The 11,399-nt window shown below is 49.4% G+C and overlaps 5 protein-coding genes across 5 annotated transcripts; 3 read left to right on the top strand and 2 right to left on the bottom strand.

Moving 5' to 3' along the window:
• Positions 1–1,045: 1,045 nt before the first annotated feature.
• Positions 1,046–2,412, top strand: ATNIH1004_000222 (uncharacterized protein; the record flags this gene model as incomplete). Its single annotated transcript, XM_033564944.1, has 3 exons — positions 1,046–1,196; positions 1,264–1,454; positions 1,672–2,412. 3 exons carry the CDS (start codon positions 1,046–1,048, stop codon positions 2,410–2,412), a joined length of 1,083 nt encoding a protein of 360 aa, XP_033430701.1.
• Positions 2,413–3,407: 995 nt separating this feature from the next.
• Positions 3,408–5,526, top strand: ATNIH1004_000221 (putative RNA binding protein MSSP-2; the record flags this gene model as incomplete). Its single annotated transcript, XM_033564943.1, has 6 exons — positions 3,408–4,360; positions 4,414–4,504; positions 4,557–4,646; positions 4,705–4,799; positions 4,860–5,177; positions 5,232–5,526. 6 exons carry the CDS (start codon positions 3,408–3,410, stop codon positions 5,524–5,526), a joined length of 1,842 nt encoding a protein of 613 aa, XP_033430700.1.
• Positions 5,527–6,244: 718 nt separating this feature from the next.
• ATNIH1004_000220 (FAD synthase) lies at positions 6,245–7,222 on the bottom strand (the record flags this gene model as incomplete). Its single annotated transcript, XM_033564942.1, has 1 exon — positions 6,245–7,222. One exon carries the CDS (start codon positions 7,220–7,222, stop codon positions 6,245–6,247), a length of 978 nt encoding a protein of 325 aa, XP_033430699.1.
• Positions 7,223–7,621: 399 nt separating this feature from the next.
• ATNIH1004_000219 (J domain-containing protein) lies at positions 7,622–8,395 on the bottom strand (the record flags this gene model as incomplete). The annotated part of the gene is made up of 3 exons (XM_033564941.1): positions 7,622–8,156; positions 8,228–8,271; positions 8,333–8,395. The coding sequence occupies 3 exons, from the start codon at positions 8,393–8,395 to the stop codon at positions 7,622–7,624; spliced, it is 642 nt and encodes a 213-aa protein (XP_033430698.1).
• A 228-nt stretch (positions 8,396–8,623) lies between these two features.
• On the top strand, positions 8,624–11,047 carry dbp4 (RNA-dependent ATPase HCA4; the record flags this gene model as incomplete). The annotated part of the gene is made up of 1 exon (XM_033564940.1): positions 8,624–11,047. The coding sequence occupies one exon, from the start codon at positions 8,624–8,626 to the stop codon at positions 11,045–11,047; it is 2,424 nt and encodes an 807-aa protein (XP_033430697.1).
• Positions 11,048–11,399: the final 352 nt, after the last annotated feature.

Genomic DNA, 11,399 nt, shown 5'->3' with positions numbered 1-11,399 from the left:
GCACATGTCTGGTCTTAAATGACGCAAGGGAAAGTAAGCGCCAAGGAGTTTTAGAATTGAAATTCAGTAGACGTCAAAAGCCATCTCTCAACTGCAATCATCATCATCTGTTATGAAATCTTGTGTAACATTGAAACAATGAAAGTTCACTGGTCCCTGCAACTTATAGGGGAATGGACACTTCAGCAGCTTACATTTAGTGCATTGTACAACTCATCTATCTTAGTCCCCAGCTGAATTGACTATTTTATTTGTTAACATTAATTATTGTATATAGACTGTTCAGTGCAGAGCAGAACCTGGATTATTTAGCAATATATATTTAATCATATTGCCCGGTGTTTGTATAGTATCTGTGAAAACTGATATATTATATTAGGATAACATTGAAGCAAGTGTGAGGGCTTCCATTCCTGTTTACCAATCTAAGAATTATTGTTGGCCGATGGTGTTTTGGTTCGTTTTACAGTATATGCTGACTTGAAGCAATACGTGTTTAGCCGAAGGAAGCAATTCTGTCGCTGCCAAGGCCATGGAGTAGGCCACAGCTTTCTGTATGGCATCCCACGATCAGAATAGCTCCAATAAACCCAAGAAAGACTTCGATGGAATATGTATCCCGTTCTGTCAGTAAGTTCATCAACAGTGATATTCTTATATAATCGCACATCGGTTCTCCGCGCTCCGCAGCCATTCCGTTTGTGGATTTCCCCGCATAAAGACCGAGCGGAGAGATCGTCCGTTATGCCACTCTATACGCTCTTGCGATGGAAACTCTCGGAAAGCACCGGTTAGGTTGCACCCTCGGTTTTCTCCTGGGCACTGCATCTTATTTACTACCTAGTCTGTCTACCTCATACAACTACCTACTTCTACTGAAAGTGTACTGCTACAATAAATAGTTCTTATACGGAGTACACCTTCCTGAAATCTAGTACCTAATTGCCGTCCCTCCCTTGATTTTGCTGTGGGCAAACGTTTGTTGTGCCAGTCGATCTATTGCAGAAAAAACCCGCCCTTTTCTAAATACTCTGAGACTGTCAAGATGAGAGTGTCGCGTGCTGTAGCTCTCCCACTACGGAGGGCAGGCGCCCCAAAACCATGCCTCTCACGTTCTCTGCCTTCGGCTACAAGGGCCTTCTCTGTCTCTACGCGACGAGATGCTACCTGGGGGTTTATTGGACTGGGACAAATGGGTAAGTGGGATGTGGTATTTCCCATGGTATCCTGATCCAGGGGTTAACGCGTTGGGTGGCTCTGTAGGTTATGCTATGGCAAAGAATCTACGCGCCAAGATCCCTGCTTCCGACACTCTAATAATACGAGACGTGAACGAAGATGCCACCAAACGGTTTGTCCAGGAGACCCAGAAGGCTGCCAGGAGCAGCGGCGCTGGTGATGACACCTCGAAGGTGCTGGTAGCCCAAAACGCGAGGGAGGTCGCGGAGCAGTCGGTAAGTCGAACACACTTCGTCGGTTAAAATTTTCTGTACCGGTCAAGGGCGGGTGGGATTCACCTGAGCTCTTCTTTGATCAAGTGCTGCCTATCAGCGGATGGAATCTCCATAGCGTTGATGTAAATAAACCCGCCGCCAGCGGTTAGGGACGGAAAAGTGCCTGAGTGGGTCCCGTCCGTGTGCTCCAGTTCTGATAATTACCTCTTCTCGCTAGACAGTGATGATAACCAGTCTACCGGAGCCCGAACACGTTAAGAATGTTTTCTACGGCGTTCTTCGGAGTGGTGAGCTCCCTGCCTTGGAGCAAGAGCGGCTTTTCATCGACACATCCACGATAGACCCTGCTTCCTCTAAGGAAATAGCAAATGCAATCCACACGACGAACCAAGGTCGATTTGTCGATGCCCCTATGTCAGGCGGAGTGGTGGGAGCCCGTGCGGGTACACTGTCTTTTATGTTCGGTGCATCGTCTCAGTCTGGCCAACTAGTGGAACGTGTGAACTCTGTCTTGCTTCTCATGGGGAAAAAAGCAATGCACATGGGACCCTCAGGAACCGGCGTTTCCGCGAAGCTCGCCAATAACTACATCCTCGCGATCAATAACATCGCAACAGCCGAGGCCATGAACCTCGGTATGCGGTGGGGTCTCGATCCCAAAGCCCTAGCTGAGTTGGTCAACACCTCAACGGGTCGCTGCTGGCCCATGGAGATTAACAACCCAGTTCCGGGCGTGGTCGAGACCGCACCGGCCTCACGTGGCTACGAGGGTGGATTTGGCGTTGGTCTAATGAACAAAGACCTCCGGCTGGCTCTTGCCGCTGCAAAGGAGTCTGGCTCTCCACTCGCGTTGGGAGACATGGCTCGCAACGTGTATAACGCCGTCGAGGAGGAGCATCGAGGTAAGGATTTCTCCGTGGTATATAAGTGGCTGCAGGACAGGTCATCACAGCAATGAGACGGTAAGGCTGGAAGGGCTACCAGTTTCGGCGTTTCTGTTCGTTTCCACCTTCCTCTAGAGTCCTAACCTTACCTTGGCTGCTTGCAAGTATCATGGTTGCTTGACCTGTCCGTGGCATGGCTCCATTAATGAGGTTGAAAGAGGACATAAATTGTTGATGGAGATTCTCCCAGCATTCGTGAATACCAGAGAGCAAGCTCATTAAATGCAGATAGCTCCTGCATATAACAGCGTTGCATTCACAAAGGCAATTCAGCCTGGTTATCCTTTATACTATGTTTCAATTTTAACAAAGATACCTTGCGCGAGCATGCAGTATTTCCTGCCGCCAGTAGCCATAGACCAGGGTATGTTAGCATCAAACGGCCTCAGGCCCTAACTTCCTGTATCAGCCGGCACCTTCCAGATTGATGAGTCGTGGTTTTAGTTTCTTTCGCGTCACCTTGTTGCCGCAGTTCCTTCCCTTTCTCACAGTGAAGAAAGCTCCTTCCTCTTTTTCTCTGTTGTCTTGGTCAATCCCCCCGTTTCCTCACTTTTTCTCTCTCCTTCGCCTGTCCCCTCTTCCCTCTTACTTTTTTACACTCTCACCATCGTCCTCACATTAGCTTCCGATACCCATCATCCCAGTCCCTTAGATATTCTCTCATCGTCATTACCTTTCTTAGTTTCACTCGTTCTTCCATCGGTTTCCACTGCATCTACTCGTCCGGATATTCGGAGGTCATGTAAGTATCATGGTAGACTTCTCGTGCTTCATACTCAGTATTTTGTGGCAGCCCATCATCTACTTGGCCTCGAGTTCAACTGCGATCGTTGGTGAGTTAGTTGTGCTTCAAGAATGCCACGCATTTGTCGAGTATTCGTGAATGTTTCCCTGTCCTCGACCGGCTTTACAAACCCGTCGTAACGATCACATTTTTCTGTCCATTGGTTTCGGAGCGTTACTCACATGGAGTAGAAATCCAATTTACTGTCGCTGTGTGACGATCATCATGAGTTCCCAGGCTCATCAAAATACCGCATCTGATTCCAGCCAGCCCCCTTCTGGCCAATCTGGACAGTCCTCTCATGATGGCGGCTGTGCTATGTTTGTGAATGGAATTTCCCCAATGCCTCCTGGTAACAATCGGGATGGTAACGGCCCAGCCATAACTCCTTTCTTTGGTCCGCTGAACTTCCAGAACCAGCGTCCTGGGTCCAAATTTAACACTGTCAAGAACCACATGCCGGTACCAGTGCCTTCTGCTCAACGTGCTGCGTACAACAGCCCCCTTGTTCTCCTGCCCAATGGGCCAATGTTCAATGGTGTGGGCTCTGTCTCCCCGTTTACCTCGCCCCCTATGGCCACGCCCGAACAGCTAGGACACATGCCATACATGCCAACCAACATCTACCCGAACATAAACCCGGCCTATCCCATTGTCCCGACGATGCAGGGTTATCCTTTTCCGTACGTCATGAACTGTGATATGCAGGACATGACGGGACAGAAGAGAGCCCCCTGGACCGGAAGTGAAGAACAGAAGGCGACTGCTAGCTCGTCTGCCGATAATAGCAACCAGTCTGACTATTACTCTGGCAGCACCAACCCTACATCGGAGGGTACGAATATCCAAGCCTTCCCCTTCAATCCACTGCCTCAAATGGCTCCAAATTGTGCGCCATTCCAGATGATGAAAACTCCCACTGGCTACATTCTTCAGGATCTCGAGTGTTTGACTCAGCAGGACCCCCCTATTCCACGAGCCGTGCCAGCAATGTGGACCAACTCGTCGGAGATGACACTTGCTAAGTGTCTTGAGAATCGAGAGGGTATTACCAATGTTTACATCCGAGGCTTTCTGCCAGAGACAACCGACGAAGTCCTGCATGCGTACGCTTCTCGTTTCGGGAAAATCGACCGCTGCAAGGCGATTGTAGATTTGGATACCGGCCTTTGCAAAGGGTGTGTAGCTCCTTGGCAACCATGACTGTGTCCCATACTGAAGCCATAAACAGATTTGGCTTTGTTCAGTACTACAACTTTGAATCCTGTGAGAACTGTATTAGGGGGTTCTTTTATCTTGGCTACCAGGCTAGCTTTGCCCAGGTAATGCAAGCGTCCAACTCCGTCAACAGCTCTTTTGACTGATCATATTCAGAAATCTCGCAACTCACGTCTCAAGGATCTCGAGGACAAAACCTCGACTAACATCTACTGCACAAATCTTCCGATTGAGTGGACTGAGGCGGTGGGGATTGTCTCTTCAACTTTTCACTTCCTTGGCTAATGGCTTCATTAAACAATAGGACCTTCGTCATCATTTTGAACCGTACCGTGTTGTCTCCGAGAAAATCAGCCGTGACGAGAAAACTGGAGTAAGCAAGGAAGTTGGTTTTGCTCGGTTAGTTCCTTCATGCGCCCTCTGCTTTTGCTTTCTTCATTCTCTAATATTCATTCATAGATTTGAGACCCGTGAAATTGCTGAGAAGGTTCTGGCTGAATTTCATAACGTTGTAGGACAAGATGGTGTTAAGCTTCTCCTCCGTTTCGCCGACACGAAGGCTCAGAAGTTGCTCAAGCAACAAAGCAACGAACGTCGCGCCTACAGAGCCGGCGAGTACAATTATTCTGTTGAGGTCGTCCAGGGCTCTACTCCGTCGCCTTCCCTTCATCGTCTCCAGCAGGCGGCATCGCACTTGAGTCCTGCCTCTCAGCACAGCTATGTGTCTCCCGTCGGAGTAGGTTCCACCTGGACTCCTGCAACATCTATTTCCCCGTCGTATGTATAGTGCATCAGATGTATCCATCCCAACTGTGTTAACAACGGCAGCAGGTATCCCCTGGGGAAAAATCCAGTGAACAGCATGCGGTTTAACTCCTTATCTTCCAGGAATAGCCCGGGGAACTTGGACAACACTCCTATTCATCGTGGAAGATTGTCGGCGAACCGAAACACTTGGATGAGCAATACTGCGGCTGGTCCAAAGTCCACTCTTCCTATTACGCCTCGTGGTAGCCATCATTCCGGACCAGGCAGCCCTCAGAAAGAAAACATCAAAGCGGAATCCCTGTCGCCCATTTCTTCACGCCGCGAGATTGTGGCTAGTTCCCCACGCTCGGTCGTTTAACCTATCATTGTTTGCTGTATCTGTTCCTGGACTCGTTGGAGTATTTGCATAGCATATTCCAGATCGGTACTATATCGCTATTTCGATCCTGTTATGTTTTGACGGGCATTTGCTGTCAGGACTATTCAGATACAAATTTTTTTACATGTGAGGTTGGTCGACAAGTGTGCTTTACTGTCTTTTGACACTTTTACTGTCTTCAACTAGTCTTGTCAGTGTCAGGACTAAATTTCGTGCACGGGTTATTTGTTCTTCATTTCTGCAATAAGACCCAATGTGGACCGCAGTATGGTATCATTTATAATGAACATTTGTTACTGTTTGGGCCCCACAATAACAACAAAAAAGGAGAAAAAAAGAAAGAGGATGCAACGCTTTTCAAGGGATGGCTATTTTCTGTATCTGTCTAAACTGCATGTTCACATTCATGTTCACGTCTGCCGGGGCAGGCTCTAATAATAACATAGTGAGAATGACGACCGAAATTCAGCCCGTCGTAAATCTAAATCCATTCGAGTAGAGCACACGCCTATATAAGATCTATGGGTTAAGCATCACCATGGAGACAGGGATGAATCAAGCGAGCCTCTATAACAACAGCTGAATGAACTGGAGGGTATTGAGAAAGATTAAGCACCACCGATTTGGCCAAGCGCTTCCCATTCCATGAGGCCATCGTCGCAAAACGGCACGCCATGCTGCCAAAGATTCATGAAAGCTAGCGACGCCCAAGACGTTCCTCAAGATCTTCGGTCAATTCGTAGGCCGGCCGATATTGCACACCCTGCTGGCCACCTTTCGAAGGAGACTCAACCCGGAGCATCGGGTTTGGATGCGTGTCTCCGGTGCCACCCAGACTGGTGTAACCATGATCGTACAGAGGGCAATACCGGAGGTTCAAGTGGCGGATGAAGGCCCAAACCTCCGCGTAATGCCAGTCGATGACGGGATGAATCCGGACGAAATCCGGCCAGCCACTATCGGTACGATCGAAATGGGTCAGGTTGGCGCCATGGGGATCCGTTCGACGGGTTCCGACGAAAATCGCCTTAATATTGGGATTCCGGGACAGATAGTCCTGAAAGCTGGAGCGCAGGGTCGACTGGGGTGGGTCTGTGGTATACTTGATGATATCGAGATGATAAGCATGGGACGACCACAGGACAAAATTCTCCACGTCGGGAAACGGATCAGGCGGTAGGGCATATATGGCCGGAATTGAGGCGAGACCACCTTCCTCTGGGGGCGGGTGGGGATGCAAACCGGCGAGGAAAAGGACGAGCAGTACGAGACAGTCTTTCCCGCCGTTATAAGAGAGGGAGAGTTCGGAGAGGCAGTTGTAGCGGGAGATGGCGGTTGCGATAACGTCTAGGGAAATACGGGTTTGACGTTGTACAGCGGCGAGGAGAGAATCAGGAGGGTGGGATTCACGGAGGAAAGAATGGATTTGGTGATGGCATTGCGCGATGACGGTGGAAAGGGTTGGGCCAGAAGTCGACGATGGTGGCGATGTAATGGGCTGTCCTGCTTTCAATGGGAGGCCGGAGGAGCGTGGAGGTGCTGTTGTTGTTGCTGTTGCTGTTATTGTCTCTTTAAGTGTCTCTATGCTTGGAGACAGCAAATTGGTATTCATGATATGTGCGTTGCCATTGGCACGTGAAAGCCCAGTGTCTGGCGGGGAGCCAGAATCGGTCATATCTGTCTGATTCTAGGGGGTTGTGCGTTTCTCTACCAATGCAGGGTGGAAGGTGGTGGATGATGGTAGACAAGAACCAGGGGAGACAGAACAGGCAGGCGCTGATGGGAACAAATAACAGACGCTAGCCGGGCAAGACAGCCAACAGAATGCCCATGAGAGAGAGGAGGACGCTGGAGAATGTTCTGGCGGACTTGCTGAAATGAAGCCGAATCAAATCGAATCGCCCCGCATCGCCGCTGACCGCCTTCTTATCTCTGACATTTGACAGCCTGGACTTCTGGGGATGGCATCAATACATTGGAGATGGAAGTTCATCAATGCCTGTCTCGATTCGTATATTATATATGTGGTTGAGTTGGTTTATCAGAACTCACAAAACCACACGTAGAGAATACATTAGCCTAACACTTTCAGTTTCTTCTTCTTTTTCTTATCCCCTTCTCCTTTCTTTTGCCCTTTTTGCCAATCTCGCCAGCTGCCAATTCGCTCATCGCGAGTATCCTCCCACGCCTTGTCCTGGTCCCGTTTCCGTTTCCGCTCCGCAATCTCCTCCTCTTCCTTGCGCCTCTCCCGTCCTTCCTCTTGTAAGCGCGCCTTGGCTTGCCTACGTCGACGTGACTCCTCTTCCAGAAGCACCTGTACCGTCTTCTGGCGCCACTCCTTCTTGAATTCGTCCGTTTGCAGCTCAGGCGAGTCCACAGTGTACTTGTGTTCGCGGATCAATAAACGGCGCGCATCGGCAATGCACTCGTCTAGATAGGTACGGGTTTTCTCGTCCATAAGAGTGGAGTGGGCTTTCTTCAGGCGATCGAAGGCATCCGGTGCTGCGGGATTTTTCGTCTTATCCGGATGGATCAAAAGGGACTTTTTGCGATACTGCACTTTGATATCAGATTCTGTCACTCCCGGCTGCAGATCGAGCACGGCGTAGCTAGAATTTGTAAACATGCTTAGTTAGCTGGTATGGCCACGTAGATAGATGACTTTGTCGTAACTACTCACGCATCTAACGAAAAGGCTTTTCTAATGCGATCGATCTCGGCGTCCTATGCTAGGTATTAGTTGATCTTGTACCCGTAGCTCTTTTTCGGCTTGACATTGATGTACCTTGGTAAAGTCCGATGCCTCTCGTTCCAAGGCATCCAAGGCATCTTGCTCATCAGAAGACATTGTGCTCTGCGGGAGATCTGACGCGAGAGGAAGAGAGGATTGTGAATGTCGATTTTGTTCCTGGTTGACTATGCGAATTCCTGATGATAAGAAGGGGGATCTTATCGGTGGATGACTCAGCAGATACCAATCTCACCGCCCGGCAGCTTTTGCTCTGGAAAACAAAAAAAAAAAAAAAAAAACCTCCTGCACTATTCGCATTTCAACGACCATCTAGGCGGGCTCATCATGCCTTCATCGAATGGTCCCCGCCATGCGAAACAATCGAAATCATCCCAACGACCTTCATCTCTAAAACGCAAGCGTACAGAGGAGGGTTTGTCGTCTCTTATTCAGCGAGTGGAAGATCTCGACCTTAAGGAAACCTTCAAGTCCTTCACCGATCTACCTTTGTCCGAACCAACCTCCTCCGGACTTTCATCTTCTCATTATAAAACCCTGACCGATATTCAATCACGAGCAATCAGCCATGCACTAAAAGGTCGGGATATCTTGGGAGCCGCTAAGACAGGAAGCGGCAAGACGCTGGCTTTCCTCGTTCCTGTTCTCGAGAATCTGTACCGCAAAAAATGGGCCGACTACGATGGGCTAGGGGCTCTGATCCTCTCACCGACGCGCGAACTTGCTATTCAAATCTTCGAGGTTCTCCGCAAGGTTGGGCGCTACCATAATTTTTCTGCCGGGTTGGTCATTGGTGGTAAGAGTTTGCGGGAGGAACAGGAGAGACTTGGCAGAATGAACATTCTTGTCTGTACGCCTGGTCGAATGCTACAACATTTGGACCAGACGGCATTGTTTGAAACCAATAACCTGCAGATGCTGGTGTTGGATGAAGCGGATCGCATCTTGGACATGGGCTTCCAAAAGACCGTAGATGCTATTATTGGTCACCTGCCTAAGGAACGCCAAACGCTTCTCTTCAGTGCCACGCAAACTAAGAGAGTGTCGGATTTGGCACGACTGAGCTTACAAGATCCTGAGTATGTGGCTGTGCATGAAACAGCCTCTTCAGCGACCCCCTCTACTCTTCAACAACACTACGTGATTATTCCGGTGCCACAGAAGCTTGATGTTCTATGGAGTTTTATTCGAAGTAACCTGAAAATGAAGGCGATAGTATTCCTTTCGTCGGGGAAACAGGTACGGTTTGTTTACGAGTCCTTCCGACATATGCAGCCGGGTATTCCCTTGATGCATCTTCACGGCCGGCAGAAACAAGGGGGCCGACTTGATATCACGACCAAGTTTTCACAGGCAAAGCATGCCGTTCTTTTTGCCACCGATGTTGCTGCTCGTGGTTTGGACTTTCCAGCTGTCGACTGGGTCATTCAGCTCGATTGTCCCGAAGATGCCGATACGTATATCCACCGAGTTGGGCGGACTGCGCGGTACGAGCGTGATGGCCGTGCAGTGCTATTCTTGGACCCCAGCGAAGAGAAAGGGATGTTGCAACGCCTGGAACAGAAGAAGGTGCAGGTCGAGCGGATTAATATCAAAGCCAACAAACAGCAGAGCGTCAAAAGCCAGCTACAAAATATGTGTTTTAAGGACCCCGAGCTGAAGTACCTGGGCCAGAAGGCATTTATCTCCTATGTCAAGTCGGTCTACGTTCAGAAGGACAAAGAAATCTTCAACCTGAAGGAGCTGAAATTGGAAGACTTTGCGCATAGCCTGGGTCTTCCTGGTGCTCCCCGTATCAAATTCATCAAGGGAGATGACACGAAAGAGCGAAAGAACGCCCCTCGAGCCTCGATATATGCCTCCAGTGATGAAGATTCTAGCGAGGAAGGAGACAAGAAGGCGAAGAAGGATGAGCCGCGGGTTCGGACCAAATACGACCGGATGTTCGAGCGACAGAACCAAGATGTTTTGGCGGGCCACTACTCGAAACTCATCAACGATGATGGAACATTGGTTGATCACACCAAAAATAAGGTTGCCGTTGGCGAGGGTGATGATGATGACGAGTTCTTGTCTGTCAAACGCCGCTACGACGCTGGAGACGACGATCTGGATGTGGGAGGAGATAGTTCGGAGGATGAGGAGGACGAGTCCGACGACAAGAAGGATATTAAAACCGTGCATCTCGATGGGCGAGATCCCCTGTTTGTGGACTCCAACCGCCGGAAGAAAATGCTCAAGTCGAAGAAGAAATTACTCAAGTTCAAGGGCAAAGGTACGAAGCTTGTCTTCGACGACGAGGGCAATGCGCACGAAATGTACGAGATGGAGGACGAAGAACAGTTCAAGGCGCAGGGCGATGCTAAGGATCAAAAGGCACAATTCCTGGCGGAGGAAACCGAGCGGACGCGACAGGCAGATATGGAGGACAAGGAAGTTGCCCGACAGAAACGGCGCGAGAAGAAGGAGAAGCGCAAGGCGCGCGAGCGGGAATTGTTGGCGGAGGAAGAAGCCGAGGAAAGGGTGGAACAGCTTGTTCCCTACGAGAACGAGGACGAGGGACAGTTCTCTCCATCCGAACCAGAAGTCGAAGCACCGCGCCCCAGCAAGAAGCAGAAGGTCCGGGTACAGGAGCCAGACGAGAGCCAGGAAGTGTCCAAGTTCAAAAGAGGCAAACGGTCAACGCCCAAGGAACCCCAAATCCAGACCTTGGAAGATCTGGAGTCGTTGGCCACTGGACTGTTGGGTTAGAATGCTTGTTTACGTGGATCTATTCTTGTCGATGTGTCTCGTTCTTACTAGCGGAGAGTATCTAAAGCATGTCTTTGATTTAGGGTTATTATGTTGCATATGGAACAGTGCATATACATGGGATGATATAAAAAGTATCACGGGATTAAATTGCGCAAACATACTATACTAGATAGAACTTGTATACAGAGTAAGTTGTCCAAGGATGCAGTAGTAAACATAGTCAAAAGACACCTTTCCCAAACCGGAAGTGACGTTGCCTTCTGCAAGCTCCCATGTGAGTGGGCCTCGATGTGATGGAGGGATTGTATGGCGTGAATAATCATCAGTCATCTCTGTACGTAACTTTTTT

Source organism: Aspergillus tanneri (assembly GCF_003426965.1).
Source record: "Aspergillus tanneri strain NIH1004 chromosome Unknown AapTan_2_pilon_pilon_pilon, whole genome shotgun sequence".
NCBI classification, from domain to species: Eukaryota; Fungi; Ascomycota; class Eurotiomycetes; order Eurotiales; family Aspergillaceae; genus Aspergillus; species Aspergillus tanneri.
Note: the sequence above shows the minus strand (reverse complement) of the source record. Positions and strands in the feature narration are given on the sequence as shown.